An 18,229-nucleotide genomic window follows, 5' to 3' on the forward strand; every position below is an offset into this window, starting at 1 on the left:
TTTTTAAGAGTGTACACCTTTGCAGAAGATTTACCTGTTAAGAATTTGTAAACAGATTAAATGTGACAGCAAATGTAACAGCAAGCTGAAACCGGAAACTCAAACCCAAAGTGACTATCATTTTTAGTTGGGATACAACTAAGGAAAATGGTTTTGAATGTTTTTAAGAGACAATCCTTTCATTTTCTGAATTACTCTAATCGGGTAAATGTTTATTAGTTAGTGATTTCCAAACCCAGATAGCAAGGATAACTTGCCACAAATTTGTGGCAGTGTTGAATTGTAAGTCTTGCTGCACATTTTCACTGGGAAGTTGTGCACTTGCAGAGCACTTGAAGCACAAGTTCTGGTTGACACGTTTTCAATTTGTAGCAAATGTGCATGACAATTCTCTAGCAAGAGCAAAGTTGCAGTGGTGAGTCTACAGTAAGAGCTCTGCGAGTCTACAGCATGACAATTAAGCCACAGTGACCCCTGTGGTGGGATGACTATTGCACAACATAACTGACCCAGAATTGCGGCAGACTTTCAGAATGTTTGCAAAGAAAGTTGATCTGGAGTCATGCGATGAGGACAACAACAAACTTGTGAAGCCTGGAAAGTTCAGCAATAGCTTAGCAAGTCATTTTCAAACTTGAAGCTCAATTGCTTGCTATCTGGGAAGCTTTAATTGGCACCTAGTGCATTTTTGTATATGTAGGACGGAGTCTTAAAAATCATACTATTATTAATTAATGTTAACATTAACTTAAAATGAACACAATTTTACCACGGAAAACTGCTCCATGCAATTTCCAGAGGTTGAAGATATTGCTATGGTATAGTTACATTATTTCCAAATAATACAAAGAAGCCATAGGAACATTTGCCCAGAGATCTATTTAAATTAAGTTATATTAATTGGTAGCTAAGCCCCTTCACCAGCACAGAAATTGATTTTAAAAAGCATTAGAAGATGGATGTGTAGGTTACGGTAAGGTGGCAGTGATTATACATTGCAAGCTTTGATGATCAGTAACACACAGAAGAACATTATGCTTTACTGGTTTGTACCTGATTTCCCAGGAAAAACTGATAGCCAAAGGAAAAATGGAAAGAAAATACAATTAGTGTATACGTATTATTTGATTATGAAAAACTTAAATATACTACTAGATGGTCTCATCATCTATAAAAAAAAAATACTTCCTTATTTAATAACCGCAGGAACAGTTATAGTGATAATCCTAATTCACCATGCTGGTATGACTTGGAACATTTAATACTACACACCAGAAAATGGCTACTCTGTATATTAGGAACTAATCAGAAATGTTCCATTTTTTGAATACTAACGTAAAACATTATTATTGAAATTGGTGAATATTATTTAAAGTGTATTAACCACTTAAGACCCGGACCAAAATGCTGCTAAAGGACCTTGCCCCTTTTTGCGATTTCACAGCAAAAAATGCATTTAAATTGCATTGTTTATTGTGAAAATGACAGTTGCCGTTTGGGAATTAACCACAGGGGGCGCTGAAGGAGTTTCGTTTCACCTAATGTGTGTTTACAACTGTAGGGGGGTGTGGCTGTAGGTCTGACGTCATCGATCATGTCTCCCTATAAAAGGGATCACACGATCGATGCAGCCACCACAGTGAAAAACGGGGAAGCCGTGTTTACACACAGGTCTCCCCGTTCTTCAGCTCCGGGGACCGATTGCCGCACTCCAGCGGCGATCGGGTCCGCGGGACCCCCGGTCACGGAGCTTCGGACCGGGTCACGGGAGTGCACTGCGGGCGCGCGCCCGCGACCCACGGCTGGGTACTAGTACAGGACGTACCTGTACGTACATGTGCCCAGCCGTGCCATTCTGCCGACGTATATGTGCAGGAGGCGGTCCTTAGGTGGTTAATTTAAGCCTTTTGTCATATTTAGGGATGCTTAAAAACTAGAACATGTCCTGCACATGACAGGATGCTTGAAGTGCTCTTACAACTATTCAGGTGTTTACTGTGAAAAGTCTCTAAGCTGTGTCTATGGGCATGGATAACATATTTAGCAGTTATTGAATAAAGGCCAGTAGCCCTCGTTGGCAATATCCATGTAAAAAAAAAATGGAAACTATACTAAAAAAAAACAAAAATATTTTGTTAAAGCTCTCTTTTGCATTCAAAACTTACATAGAAAGGATTAATTCGATCAGTGTAAAAACTCTTCAAAGTAATCTAACAAGGAAAAATAATACCAAATCCTACATGTACCTACCCTGTATTTGTTTTCTCCAATCTGTTCAACTTGGAATCGCTTGGCACACTTACATTTAGCCACTTGTCGAGTTACCTGTAATAGTAAACCACAATACTTTCACTGTTTATTTGATCTTAGTAAATTGTGAACCTAAAGGAATGACCATAAAATATGAACTTAAAAGAGCAGAGAAAGAAAGAGCATGAAAAATACCTCGTCTTCAATTTTGTCAGCATCAGTTACAGGTTTATAAGCATCTTTGTTTGGGTGAAGGGCTGCTACAAACTCATAATAGTCAATGTAACCATCCCCATCACGATCAAAGATGTCAGCCACAGCGCTCATCTCTAGACGGCTGGTAGGAAATTCTGCCAGACAAAATGGGACAGGAAATGTAATGCCTATGTAAAATAGTTTTTTTTTATAGAATATGAAATAGTTACAACTTTGTCCAGTATCAGTACTTGCTTGTGCTCAAATTGTGAATTTCCCTTTCTTTTCTATCATGGCGACAGAAAGGAGATAAGGAAATATCTTCACAGTTAGGACACATGCAGCATTAAAATCCTGACACAAGTTCAAACTCTTCAACATTTTAGGAATTACTCAAGAGTTTGATTAAAGTTCTACAATAGTAGAAACAAACAAGGAGTTCTTTAACATGTTGTGCTAATATGGTATATATCCCCCCAACCATTGCCAATGATATATTTTAAGCAAACTACATCTTTTAATGCAGATAAAAAAAACTGAGGTGAAATAAGGGAACATCCTATGTACAACTAATACCATTTTGTAAACAATAATGTATGTACACCAAAGGGCATGTAACCCTAAATCTATTTGCCTGTATATGTTTCACCATATACAGTTTTCTTAAAAATGATCTTTGCCATTCTGAAGCTTCTCTCCAACCACTTAGCATATTGTTTTATATATATACAGTGATTCTGTACTTGCCAAATATGCTGCAGCAATCTCCCTAAACTAAGTCTGTCTGAAACCATTTTAACTGTGGGCAGCTGAAGCTGCTGCCTGTTCACTTCCTGGATTTACACAGACACACAGAGGCACACCTCCAGCTCTGCAGCCCTGCTGCTTTCATTGCCCCTCCTATGACTCATCCACCCTCCCTTCCTGGCAAATTCTCACAAGAGTGAGAGAAGGAGCTGTGCATGATGTCATAAGCCTAGGCTAATGACCAAACAAGAATCAGGAAGTGGGCTGTATAAGGTATTTACTGGCAGAAAAATAAAGTTTTACTATCCAAAGTTAAAACAACAAGGGCAGAAGATTTAAGAGATTGAAAGTTGAAAAAATTACTGAATTTCCGCTTTAAGGAAATTGTTTCACAAATAACCACATCTCAGTTGCTTCTTCACATTTAGCAACAGCATTGTCAGCCTGCTGTGCAAGCTCCTTCAGTTGGGTTGATCTGCCTCTTAAGTTTGCCGGAGGTATGCACAGACCTGATAGGCAGCCAACCCATGCAACACACATGTCTCAGCTTCCAAGGATTTCAAGGCCCAGACTTTAAGATAATAACACTTTATCCCCTGAGGAATACAGATGTCATCAAGCAAGACTCTAAAGGTATTTGGACAATAATCAAATCTAATTAGTCTTCAACTACACTAATATACACAAAATGATATTTTGTTATCTTAAAACTATCCTGGATTTGGAATACCTTTTTCCTAGGTTGTACTCTGGCAAACTAGGCCATGAGCATCTAAGAATATACACTTCTATGAATGTTCACATCTTGAGTTTCAAAAGTTTTCACACCTCTTTTCTGTTTGCTACCCCACACTCCTAATTCTCTGACCTGGCTATTACAAAACAAATCAAAGTAGAACAAACTGTTACCTTTTCTACCACCCCCTGCTTTTTAGATTGTAAGCTCCACAAGCAGTGCCCTTCAAATCCTCTTGTATTGAGTTGTATTGTAACTGTTCTGTCTCTCTCTACAAAACTGTTGGAGCTATATTAATCATGCATAATAACTTTACTGTTCTTCCCAGTAAAACTAATTTCTTCACTGTTGACATACAGCAGAATGTATTCATACTCTGTTTTTTCATTGTCTCTTCAATCAGATTTAAAAAAAGACTCAGTGGAGGTGCAAGGGAAAGGCATACAGAAATCTATGCACACTGAATAAGTCAGTCACCTCATCTACAGCCTGCCCTCTTCAATGGAATAATCAATTACCAACCCTGCCCAGATCAAGACACAGGACACAGTGGAACAACACACAAAATCTCTTTTGTCTCCAAAGAATCAAATAAAAATAAATAAAAAAAGCAAATGAGTTCAGGTACCTTCTCCATCACTACCACCTTCTGTAATGCTAAATCAATAAGGAATAGGACAGCTATTATAGCCAATGTCATTTTATTGTCATTGGGCTCCCTGAAAAATAACTATATCACTACACCAATTCTTCACTCCCCATACTGGCTTCAAATTAAATGGAGGATTGTCTTTAAAATGAGCCTACTTGCATTTACAGCTCTAAATAAGTTGGACCCTGCCTCCCTGACTAAACATCCATGTGCCTATACTTTTACATGTGCCCTCCCCTCCCGAGAGAAAAAAAAGTTATATGTATCCAGAGTTACCTTAAAATCTATTGGATCTTGTGTAGTTTATCCTGCAACACCAACAATATGGAACTCATTTCCATTCACTGTCTGGGAAGCATCCTCTTTGGATGTTTTAAAAAGCAGACTTAAAGAATAAGTTCACTTTTGGAACATGTTACATGTTCCACCTGTTTTTGGGGTGGAACATGTAACTTCTCTCCCAAATCCCCCACTCCCTGTGACTGTGGGCTGGGGTTCCTCTCCCCCCATCCTCTATCACTTTTTAAATGTAGTATGGCTGTGCGGGGCTTCCCTCACACAGCCATGTCATTCATTCACAATTTCCTGTGAATTAATAAACTACAAGCACCATCAGCCACTGTGGCAGATGTAGTAGTAGTTTGAATGAATAATAATAAAACTATACCAAAATATCTTACTTGAAGAAAGAATTCCTTCTATAAATTCCTGCCGTGTTATCTTTCCATCTTGATCTTTGTCTATCCTCCTGAAGAAGTCCATTACTCGTGATTTCTTATGATTCATCCACCTCATATATTTCTTTCGCCATACATCGAAATCAAAGTTGGCAAACTCCTTGAGCTTTAATGAAAAAAAAAGTACAGAGCTAAGGTTTTCCTCCAAGACTTAGCTGTGACTCATATAAGATACACCATTGGAGAGAAACATTTTACTTTAGGCTTATATCTTTACCAGTGCAAGCTAATATAAAAATAAATTTCTGAGCCCTTGGTAATATCACCACTGTGCACATTATAGTGTTTAAAAGCACTAAATGGACCAACACATTATATGTATATATGACATTATTATTTATGTTATATACAACAAGCTAGTAAATAGGCAAATACCATATTTATCGGCGTATAACACGCACAGGCGTATAACACCCACTTTCCACAGCCCCCTGCGTATAACACGCAGTCACAGTTTACCCTCTATTTTCAGGGTAAAAAAATGAGTGTTATACGCCAATAAATACAGTACTTGGCAAACTATACCGAAACGTACCAGCAGATAGACTCATCCTTTGACTTATTATTGCATTTGCAGTCTTAAGTGACAAGATTTCCCCACCAGTTTGTCTTATTTGTTTGCCAAACCATTGAGAGCGTGGCACTATAATTTTGTTTAATAATGGGCACAGCTGTTTGACACAACCAGGAAATGTAGGCAAACACATAATACTAGAGTTCCTGAGCTATATAAAAATACAGCACATGGCTTAACTTGCCAGCAACTACACAAAACTTAAATATTAGTGGCATTTACTTGCCAGCAACTACACAAAACTTAAATATTAGTGGCATTTAAAAAAAAATAAAACTTGCAGAACAAGTACAATACCTCTTCCAGCCTATCCAAAGCATCATTCAGATTTCTTCTTCTCTCTAATGCCAAAAGCCACACATGTTGCCATTTGCTAACTAATAAATTGACCCTTGGGTTCTTTGTTTCTAGTGTAGCTTGTGTGCCGGATGAATAAAGGTTAGGTGTCGGTGACCTCTTTCCTGTTAACACAGACAAAAAAGTAGCATTAAAATAACAGAAAATGTTTCCATAACTTATATTTAAAGCGATAAAATGTGTTTATATATTGTTTATAGATCCCAAAAAGGTTTCATTCTGGTTATTTAGGCAGTAACAATAATCCTGAGAATACTGATACAAACTTACTTTTTTCTATACAAAAAAAAGGATAATATATAAGTTAACATTTTCTTTATTTATGGCTATAGAATTATTATCATGCATTTTTGTGACCTCAACAATATATTTTCTTTTGTTAAATACTTACGGCCTGCTTTCCCCTTGTCTAAGACCGGGATTTGAGATTGGCCTGATGTAGATTCAGCAGCTTTCCTCTTGTAAGTCTTTGTGACTTTATCTACATCTGGCTGTTTTCTAGTCATTTCTTCCATAAATGCCTGAAACATTACATAGCGTATGTAAAAACGTGGCACAAAATCAACATGCTAGAATGCAAAAGAAAGTCATTTGTTTTCTTGCAAGACTTTGGAAATGAAATATATATTACCTGATGTTCTGCAATCAGAGCTTTAACTTCATCTATCTCCTCTGGGATGTCTTCCTTGTCTTTTTCATTGAGTGTAGCCTCTGCCCACTGTAACCATGCCAGAAGAGATTCCAGCAACTCCTTTTTGGTTATCAAATCGTCCAATGCTACAGCCAGCCTCTGGTGATGCTGTTTTGCCCAGGTTAAGACCTTAAACATGTGAAAATCACATAAAAGATCAAATATATGAACTGTAATGATTTTGTTCCGCCTTTACATTCTAATGTCGGTATGTGTGAATACAGCTATTAAAATTGTTTTAGAAGGACCTGTGTATATAAAGTGTCCCGAAAATCACTGAAAACATTTTTGCTTAAACTGCAGGAGGTCATGAGCTTATTTATTAAACAAGACATGCACTGTTTAGCTGTTTGGACATCATCAAGGCGGTAAAGTGGTACACACATATGGGTGGTAGGGCATTTACAGGCAGCCTGCTGAGGCTGTAACATGTTGTGGAGCTGCTTCTAGAGGGCACCTGAAAATATTTTACTAAACGTAAAGAATTGAGATGGCTACATAAGAAAATCAAACCCTGTTGTCCCACACCCTGAAATGCAGGAAATGCAGGTAATAGAAAAGAGACAACAATAAAACTTGATAGAGGTACTAACTCTTTCTCACTGTAATAAAAACAAAGACTGGGCTGGAGTAGCTCTGGAGTAAATATAATGGATATTTTAGCCACTGTATAAAGGTACCTCATACCTTTATATTCTGAAGGACCAATAGCGATTTTCACAATTCCACTTGGTCTGTTTATTCAGTTATAACTTTGTAATTACCTAGGATAACACACAGTGTTTTTTTGTTTTTGTTTTTGGGGGGGGGGGGGGGGAACTAGCCTTTCATTTGGCAATATTATGTCTTGCACAGTTGTAGAGGCGCCTCGTCTGTACTGACATTGCTCACTCTGATTTCACTGCATCCTTTGAACCTTTCGGGTCAGATAGAGCGTGCCTCATTTCCTGTCTGGAAACCATGCAGCATTATCTAGCCCTTACCTCCCCAGCCTTACTGTACTTGACCTCATTCTTTCATTTATTAGATTTTGGCTCTTTTAATCATGGAAACTCAGTATCACATGTGGGCATTACCTAAGGAGGTTTGCATGCAAATACAGTTTTCCTAGGGACACTCACTCTTAGACTGACATTCTCCTATGGAGGCATTTTGATATTTGCATAACACCTCTCAAGAGGCTATTGCTTGCATCAGAAATTAGTACTCTTGGGAAGAGTGCTGAGGCAATGTGCTCAGAAAGCTATGTACAGCACCCTGACAGCCCTTCCCACCAGTCATGAGCAATAGAGACACCTAGTGATAACATCAATGGGTCTAAAATAAGGTACGTAATGACATTTTTTTTTTTTTTAAATTGAGAAGGAGTCAGGAGGATAAACCTGGTTAAAACGCCAAGGTCCTCCAATGACTACATGTAAAATAAAATATAGACAGTATACCCTTTGCAGGCACCATGTTTTTTACATCTAGTTGCTGGAGCATCTTGGCAATTTGTGAACAATATCAACTTGTTTGGTGACAAACTGTGACAGGACTAGAATGGTAATTTTAAGATGATAGGGAAAATTTCACTATTGGCTTTGTTTTGCATGTGTTGCCCTTCCATGTGCTGCTTGCTGCAAAGGCTAGTTATAGGTGAGGGCAGTGGCCAATTGTTTGTACTGTTGAAATATTGATGAGGGCATGCAGTGGACACTTTTGCTGCCATAGTGCTATATGCTGGGTCTCCAGTGTGCCCCTGTGGTTTTAAGGAGGAGTGGGCTCCCAACAGGCTCACCTGCCCTCTGCCTATCCATTATGATGCACGTGCTTCCACTGTGCAGGCTTTCAAAATTTAGAGTTTTGAACTACAGATACGGGGGTGCCTTGAGCTCTGTAGCTTACGCATGTATTTGCAAATGTGTGCAAACTAAACTCTGTTTTAACGTATAATGTTAGACAGGACAATTCATTTGTTAGTAGGCGGATCGGCAAGTGGAGTCAGGAATTTCTTTGGTTTCGTTTTGCAGATGAAAGGCTACACATCGTATTTAGTGAATGACACTTTTAAACAATCTATATGCGTAATTTTACACTAGAATGGCTGCATTTTGATAAATAGCAAATACAAATGACAGCTGGTAACTGCTGACAATAGTAGCAAGGGAAGCAGTGGTAAAGAAGGATTGGGAGTGGGGGGGGGGGGGGGGGGGCGATGAATGGAAAAGATGCATCCTAAAAACTTTGTGGAGGTTTTTTAGGACATATCTCTTGAGTTCAAAAGTCTTAAGCGGTAAAGTAAATATTGACACAAAGCAAACAATTTCCTTATAAATAACAATGTAGAAAAGCTCACATACCTCCTCAAACCTAGCTCTAATAATGGTTATCCAGTGCTTAATAGTAGTAATAGAGTCCGGATGACAAACCGAAAGGATTGATTCTCCCATACTCGCTCCATTATTCAGCTCAGTTCTTTGTGCCTCAATATTTCTCATGAATTCCTAAAATGGGACATATTATATACATGCAATCATTGATGGATCCCAAAACAGTATGATTTAATGAATACAGCTAATGAAGAAATTGTGCGAAAGTCAAGGTAGGTTGCTAGATTACACAAATTAGGCCGGCTAAGACAGAAGCACGCTGAATGCCACAGCTGTTAAATACTTTGATGACCTTTCTGATTGACTGTATATGTAAGTTGCTACAATAATTCGGTTTACAAGCCATACGGGCTTCACTATATGCTGCTTTATATCTGTTTGGTGCCGATATCCGCTTGACTGGGTGAGATGCCCACTGACTGTTGGAATTTCGCTCTTTTGCTGTCTGGGACAAGTGAATGGATGCAAGCCTTGTAGTGTACTGACTGGTGATTGAAAAGTGAAGCTGTGATCCCTTGGGAAGTTATTAATCAATGCCTATTACATGCTGAGATCTGGTAAGCAGATTGGATTCTCACGTGGTATGGTGTGTTTCTCTTTAACCACTTGGTATCCAGCCTGTAGTCTAAAGACGGCAACAAGGTGGCTCTCAATTGCCGGGAGGATGTCTATAGACGTCCTCGGCTCCTCCGGCCACTGGGGGGCGCGCCCGCCGCATCACTGCAGTGCCGATGCGCGTGCCTGGTGGGCGCGATGTCCGCCAGGCATCCGCGATCGGCGGTTACACAGACAAGGACGTGGATCTGTGAGTGTAAACACACAGATCCACATCCTGTCAGGGAGAGGAGACCGATGCTGTGTCCCTTGTATATAGGGACACAGATCGGTCACCTCCCCCAGTCAGTCCACTTCTCCCACAGTTAGAAACACTATGCAGGGCACACATTTAACCCCTTCCTTGAACCCTAGTGTTAACCCTTTCCCTGCCAGTCACATTTACACATTAATCAGTGCATATTTATAGCACTGCTCGCTGTATAAATGTGAATGGTCCCAAAAACGTGTCAAAAGTGTCCGATGTGTCCGCCATAATGTCGCAGTCCCAATAAAAATCACAGATCGCCGCCTTTACTAGTAAAAAAAAAATTCTGTCCCCTATTTTGTAGGCGCTATAACTTTTGCGCAAACCAGTCGCTTATTGCGATTTTTTTTTTTTTTTTTACCAAAAATATGTAGAAGAATACATCATTTTCAACCCAAAACCTAAAAATAAGTGGATGTTTTTCAATAAAACTCCAATAAATCAGTTAAAATCATTTAATGATTTGAAACTGAACCGACATTATCCTTGACTTGCACTATTTTACTGAATAAGAGCTATTACATTGCACCCAACTTTATGCCAGGGAGAACAGGGGTTGTAACATCATATTGAACAGTTGAAACCATGTTCTTTTTAACATGGCAACAAAAGGCAAACACTCCAATTGGTTTGATATGATCTTATAAGCTTTTTCACTCAAAACCCTTTTGTAAATCAGACATCAGACAGGTACTAATTTCAGGCACTGTAAGTTAATGCCTATGGTCACTAATCCTAGGAGGCTTTTTATTAATGACTGACAAAGAAGGTGGTACAATAACTGGACCCATACATAATGAAGAGTTGATGGTGGACCAGCGCGTGACAAAAGACAAGGAGGCTTTACCAAAGACATTATGAATATTCATAATCCCTTAAAGCAGATGTAAACCCCATTCATGAAGTCTGACCTGAGCAGATATATCTGTAGTGTTTACTTAATTCACTCTAAAGCTCTGAGTCCCATGTCTTTTTGCTGCTTTGTTCCTCTGTTATCAGCATGATAACTTCTGACAAGTTCTCTGACACAGAAGATAAAAGCAGCTGAAAATGTGTGTTGGGGTGGGTTCTATAAATAGTAAGCAGATGGCTAGTCTATTCACAGCACAGCTCTGCAAGTTTCTTTGTGCCTGTGGAGGGGGGTGTGTCATTCCTCCAATCAGCTATCACACAGTATATGCCCAGACTGCCCTCCCACTGTTGAAACAGGAAGATAAAATTCTAACATGATGTGCACTTTTTAAAGCATATAGAAAGCTGAAGACAGCAGACATACATGTAAAAAAAATTAGGGAGATTTGTTTAATCTCTGAGTACCATCTGAGGCTGTTAAGTACACTGGGTATATGTGAGGGTTTACATCTACTTTAAGTCTTTTTTAGGACTGACCAAGAATTCTGTACAATGAATGGACAATATTTACAATGTGAAAATTCTCAGCACTATTAGTAAATCAGTCCACATATGTCTACCAAAGGAAACAGTTTACTTTTGGATGACTATGTCCAACCTAAATAAGAAAAAATAAATGTTGTTCTGATACCTTACAATACTATGCCAGAGCAATGAAGATGCCATGACGCTTACATTTTCAATTAAATGGACAATTCATATTATCATCTTTTATTTATGGGAATAGCAGGATGAAATCAGATGTATTCTAGTGTAGAACAAGCGTCAAATGCTGTGAGTTGGAGGACTTTCACATTTGTTATTTTTTAGCAAACAATTGTGCTCTACTCTACCATCCAAAAAATCTCAACATGCAAACCACAAAAATAAGCCAAGATAAATATTTTGGCAGTGATCTCAACAAACCTGCCTAAAACATTAGCAAGTATAAGATAATGGGAGTGCTGCAGAAATGTATAAAAACAGCAAGGAGACGTAACACTTCTATTTCTCTCCGTTCTGTATTGTTGTTCCAAAATAAACATCATGCTTGTTGTAATTTGAATGCCTTTACCTAATAAAGATGTCTTGGAAGCTGGAGAACTTTTTATACCTTACGTTTATGCTCTCATGCAAACAATCAGAGTCAGATTATTAACTTTTTTTTCACGCAGATTTTTCTTTGACTCAAATAAGATTTTCACTGAACTTTAACACAATAAAGTGTCAATAGATAGTTAATGCAGGCACCCAGAGCCAGTCTCCTGGAGAATCCTAGTAGCCTTAACATCTAGGGCACTGTAATATGTAAGTTTCACTTAAACTATAAAGTCAGCATATTGGCCCACCCTTTCTGCAATGCCTCTCATCACATTTAGGGCCAGATTCACATACAAATCCGTTACGCTGCGGCGGCGTAACGTATCCCATTTACGTTACACCGCCGCAAGTTTACAGCGTAAGTGCCTGATTCACAAAGCACTTTCCTGTAAACTTGCGGTGGTGTAACGTAAATCCGCTCGGCGCAAGCCCGCCTAATTGAAATGGGGTAGGCACCATTTAAATTAGGCGCGTTCCCGCGCCGAACGTACTGAGCATGCTCCGTCCGTAAAATTACCCGACGTGCATTGCGCTAAATGACGTCGCAAGGAAGTCATTGGTTTCGACGTTAACGTAAATGGCGTCCAGCGCCATTCAAGGATGACTTACGCAAACGTGAAATTTAAAATTTTGACGCGGGAACGACGGCCATACTTAACATTGGCTAGTCCACCTAGAGGGCACCCCTAGTTTTGCGCCGCGTATCTCTACGGAAACAACGTAAATTTAGAGCGACGGGCAAAGCGGACGTTCGTGAATTGGCGTAAGTAGTAATTTGCATATTCTACGCCGACCGCAATGGAACCGCCACCTAGCGGCCGGCCTAGAATTGCAGCCTAAGATCCGACGGTGTATGTCAATTACACCTGTTGGATCCTAGGGCTATCTATGCGTAACCTGATTCTATGAATCAGGCGCATAGATACGACAATCGTATCTCAGAGATACGACGGTGTATCAGGAGATACGCCGTCGTATCTCTTTTGTCAATCTGGCCCTTAGTTCCTAATAATGGTCAGCTGGAGGTTGACTTAAGCAAGTCAATATGGCGACTTCCAATAGCCAAAGTAAGCAATTGCATATAACAGTGGGAACTCTACTTGGGGACCTAGAAGTTACCTTTAAATGCTTTTAGTAACATTTCCATTTACGGGCTCATTGCTGCAAAGATCAGTATTGATTGATGCAGGTTCATTACAAGAGTATAGTGAAACAACCCATACAGGTGCCCTATATGTAGCATGTCTGCATTTTTAAGAAACCTGAAAAATTGTGTGGCACTGCTTGCCAGAGTGGGGCAACATGCTGTTGTGCATAGAGTTACATGAAGTGTTATTTTGTGACACTTCAAAAAAGTTTAAACAGTGTAATGCATTGTAACACGCTTTGCACTTCCCTTACGCAAGGGACACCAGTGCGCTTGCATCATACTGAGCATAACTTGTGCAGGCTGGTATAAACAGGCTCTTATTATAGCATAAAACAGGCACTCTTTAAAAGGTATATCTTATACAATCTTTTTTTTATAACAAAAACAGATAGGATATCTGATGGAATCTAATCCGATGGATTTTTTCGTCAGATAACCGATAAAGCTGACTTTCATCAGTCTTGCCTACATACCATCAGTCAAAAATCCGACCATGCCAAAACTTGGGGACGTAAAAAACTACAAGGTGCTGAGAAAAATTAAGTTCAATGCTTCCGAGCATGCGTCGACTTGATTCTGAGCATGCATGGATTTTTCTCCTATGGACTTCCACACAGACGATCGTTTTTTTCTATCGTTTTTTTTTATCCATAGGAAAAATTTAAAACATGTTCTATTTTTTTACACCGATGGAAAAAGTCCGATAGGGCCCATACACGATCGGTTTGTCCAATGAAAACAGTTCATCAGTCTGTTTTTAACGGACAAACTGATCGTGTGTACAGGGCTAAACAGAACACATTATAATATACAGGTACATGGGGATAACAGTAATAAGGAAATATAAGATGCATTACACAACAAAGCTGACAGAGTGTCTGTATCTCCCACATGTTATCTCTTTTCACTGACAGCATATTATGATGCCACCGATAAACTACTGGTAAGTGACAATGCCTATCTCTCTGAAAGTGGCTGCACGTCAATCACTGGTAAAACAGAAGAAAAGTGCCTGAGAAAAAGTGATTACTTGAAAACCCAAACCATACGGAAATGTAACATTCGTCTTTTAACAGTTTAGAAGTTTAAACTACTTTTAAATGAGACCAAGCTGTCAAATGGGTAAAAAATACAACTGTTTATTTTAAATATAATTATTCAATTATTTTTAATTTAAAACAACATGCGTAAATCTTTTTGTTAGCATCCCCTGTCATTTAGTCAATAGCAAAATACTGAAGTCATTCTAAGCGAGTCGTGATAAGGTATTTATTTGTAATGTACAATAATGCAAAGACTTCTAACCTCCTAGCCCAGACATAAGATTTAATGCTACAGAAAAATGCTGAAAAAAAAGCCACAAAAAAGGAACATTCTGTTTTTGTGTAAATGCATTTTTCCGTTATTGCTGGAATGAAAGGAACATTCCAGAATTCATGCCACATTCTTTTTAATTTATGTATCATTTTTTACTTACCTTGTGCTGTTCAATTAGTGTCTTTAGAGAATCTTCATCATCGGGGAGGACCCCGTGAAATCTCAGAGTCTGCTCTGCCTCAGCCAGCCACTCCAACAAGACATGCACAGCTGAGTGAAATGCCTCTGCCTGGAATGATACATAATCTGTTAAATGCAGTTTATTACATCCAAATAGATTTTCTTTATACAGCTACAGTACGTTCTTACACCACAAATGGACACATCTTCCCACTGAATACAGTTATAACATCTTCATAAATAATAAACTGACTGCACATAAGAACTATAAAGCACACCTTATGGATCTGTAAAATGCCGTGTGTTAAGAACTATTTGGATGGCAGAAAGCATGTGATTTATAAACAGAAGATCTCTTCTTTCATTTAAGAGTCTTTACATAAGCCGAGCTGTAAATCCGCCAGGCTTGCTTTAACGGAATTTTCACTAGTATAAACTGTCTCCTGTCAGAGTTCAGAGCAGAGACCAGGCTGGCATATTCACTCATCACTTGGTGAGAAATTACCTCTTTAATGAAGTACAGGATAGGAATTCATGTTATGACTAATTATAATCCCTACATGAGCCCACCTGGCGCAGTGCTTCTTCCAGTCGGATCTGTTTGGATACAGATAAAGTGCATACAGTTTCCCAGCGGGTGCCTAATTCCTGCATTTGGGCTTTCACCCAAGAAGAGTCATCACGACTTCCTTCAACTAACTCTTTGGCAGAACGCTTGAGGGCCTGAATACTGCTGCTTCTCTTTCCCAGCTCTTTTTGAAAAACCTAGGAGAGAAAGATGGCAAGACACAAGATAAATTAGCCTCTACATTATTATTACTCTTCAAGGATCGGGATATCAGCGTATTGCATTCTACATTTTTTTATCTAACATTAATAACCAAAAATTGTCCAAAAAAATGTCTTTTACATTTGATAGAGTAAAGAGTGGTTATAACTTTGGTTGGGTCTTTATTGCTGTCTTTTTACTGGGGAGATGTCCCATCAGTTCTTGATGACAGGGGGTGAGAAGGGCAGAATGTTATTGGAAACCTTTCCAGCCATGAAAGATACAGCAAGAAAAAAAAACGTTTGTACAAAAATGTGAAAGGATTAGAACACCTGTGATGATGTTATTGCGGTTTGTGCTATTCAAAGTATTTGTCAAATGATATGCTTATAGGGGTATGTGTGTAGGCAATTGGGTCTGCGGTCTGTGTACATGTTTAGAGCATTTATGCAATACGTTATAAAGTTAATGCATGAATGTAATTAGGAATACTTATGTTGGAGTTTACAGGAATAGAAGTCTGCACAGGGTTTGCGTGAGAATGCATATGGGAGTGTGCATGTAGATAGGTCCATGTTTTGTAGGTTTAATTGTACATGTAGATAGGTCTATGTTTTGTAGGTTTAATTGTGCATAAAATAATATTTAAGATAATATGTGGACAGAAGTGTGGTGTGTTTGTGTGTCGGAATGCATTAATTCGTACATGTGATTGTGTCTGTTATGTATATGGGTGATACCATACAAGTGCACATGAGTGGGTGTGATATACTGACCCTATCTAATCCTCACATACACTTTTTAAATAAATATATAAATACATGCAATGATCATGAATGAGGTGAAGCATGCACTTATACCACCAGAGGTGGGCAACCTATATCTCTTTAGCTTAGAAGAAATGGCAAGGTGGGTGTGACAATTCCCCCCCAAAAAAGCAGAAAACGATTTCTATGGATTTCTTTGCACATTCATTTCAAGTTCAAGTACTAAACTAAATGAAGAATTACATTTTCTTGAACCATACAAATAACAGATATCTGAAAGAAAAAGAGGTAGCTAGAAGTCGAACATTACTTTGTGGTTGTCAAAGAGATTCATCACTACATCAATATCGCCATGTACTGGTTGATCTTCAGCCAACTGTGGTTCCACTCTGTACAGCCAATCAATAAGAGCTTGCAAAGCATCTGTAAACTGGCCAGAGAACAGCAGTGCTTCCTCCAGTTTGTTTTGTCTAGGCCACAGAAAAAACACAATAAAAAAAATAATATATTGAATAGAAAGCAATACTGTATATTATACATTGCATTGTAGACACACACCAGTTTGTTCCCCAAATATGCTTCAATGAAAGTTTTAATAACATCTAATAAAAATCTCTTATTGTTGCTGTAAGCACTGCAGATAGCATACATTATAGAACTGGCACAGACCAGTATATATGGTGTGTCAGATATGAGGCTACTAACACAATGCTATACTTACAATCCTAAGTAGGAGGGCAAACTGTACTTTGACCTACCCCACTACAATAAAGCGCTACTGAAGGGGGTGGACTAAAGTGCCTTGTTCGTGGCTGAAGTTGTAATTTTTTTATAACAGAGATCCCCATATATTTACTTATAAGTATAAATTAGCACAGTGAAATAAAATAGGATTTTGGTACCCACCATCAGCAGCTACAAATACTGCAGCGGCTGACTTTTAATAATCGGGCACTTACCTGTCTCAGGGTCCAACGATGCAGGCGTACGAAGCCTCGCTCCTCTTCCCCTTTTCTCCTCTGTGCCGGCATTGAGACTGTGACAGTCTCAGAAGATTGCAGGGAAGAATAGGTGAACTTCCTTCTGGTGCCACGGAGCCCCAGGAGGAAGTGGCTGCTGAAGCCCTCTAAAATGAGGGTTTCCACTCCCCCCCCCCACAAAAAAAATTACATGCCAAATGTGGCATGTCAGGGGGTCACCTTCACTTAAAGCAGAAATTCTATTTTTGGGTGGAACTTCGCTTTAAGCAATTTAAGATTATACTGTTGCCTACAGTAAAAAAGGAAAACAAGGCACATATAAAAACTAAAGGCTAGTCCCCTTGAAGCTGTATCCCTCCAGTCCCCCAAAAATAATACAATAGCATATGAGGGAAGGGAGTTATGTACCTTAATGCATTCCAAGATAAAGCTCTTACAGTGAATACAAACATTCTGTTTTCCCCGCCCAATGATAATCAGGCAACCTAGTGATATTCAAATTCAGTACAAACAGAGGGGTGGGAACACCAAAATAAAACATAGGTGACCAGCCCAACTAGATAAAAACAAAGCAAGAGGTAAACCAAGGGCATTAAACAGCTGCTTGCAGAATGCTTTGACCAAAACTAGAGCCTGCCACGGCAGACACATGGACCATATAAAGCTTAGAGGACATATACAGAAGATCAGTTCATAGCCCTGCAGCTCTGAGACACAAAAGCCTGATGGGAAAAGTCCCAAAAGGTAATTACTGTCCTAGCCCAGTGGCCTTTAAAGGGAAAAGAAGGCACAATTCATTGACTTGTACAACAACCTGTCAAATTCACAGAAACAGAGAATCTAGAAGCCACAGAACCTCTTTTAGTACCTTCTGGAATAGAAAAAAGAAGTAGTGGCAGAA

General features: G+C 39.0%; 1 protein-coding gene across 20 annotated transcripts in view; it reads right to left on the bottom strand.

Annotated features, from left to right (window-relative positions):
- The window catches only part of DST (dystonin), a 690,084-nt gene that overhangs the window by 21,918 nt on the left and 649,937 nt on the right, over window positions 1-18,229 (bottom strand). For 16 of the 20 annotated variants that reach the window (XM_040349874.1, XM_040349866.1, XM_040349865.1 and 13 more), the window contains 11 exons: window positions 16,659-16,818; window positions 15,383-15,577; window positions 14,793-14,921; window positions 9,282-9,425; window positions 6,880-7,068; window positions 6,640-6,769; window positions 6,189-6,352; window positions 5,261-5,423; window positions 2,446-2,600; window positions 2,251-2,325; window positions 1,054-1,071 (listed from right to left, as the gene is read on the bottom strand). In XM_040349874.1, coding sequence (XP_040205808.1) covers window positions 1,054-1,071; window positions 2,251-2,325; window positions 2,446-2,600; window positions 5,261-5,423; window positions 6,189-6,352; window positions 6,640-6,769; window positions 6,880-7,068; window positions 9,282-9,425; window positions 14,793-14,921; window positions 15,383-15,577; window positions 16,659-16,818 — 1,522 coding nt within the window. The remainder of the gene's footprint in view (window positions 1-1,053; window positions 1,072-2,250; window positions 2,326-2,445; window positions 2,601-5,260; window positions 5,424-6,188; window positions 6,353-6,639; window positions 6,770-6,879; window positions 7,069-9,281; window positions 9,426-14,792; window positions 14,922-15,382; window positions 15,578-16,658; window positions 16,819-18,229) is intronic. The other 4 variants (XM_040349879.1, XM_040349877.1, XM_040349859.1 and 1 more) reach the window with 1 other exon arrangement.

Source organism: Rana temporaria, chromosome 4, assembly GCF_905171775.1.
Source record: "Rana temporaria chromosome 4, aRanTem1.1, whole genome shotgun sequence".
In the NCBI taxonomy this organism is placed as follows: domain Eukaryota; kingdom Metazoa; phylum Chordata; class Amphibia; order Anura; family Ranidae; genus Rana; species Rana temporaria.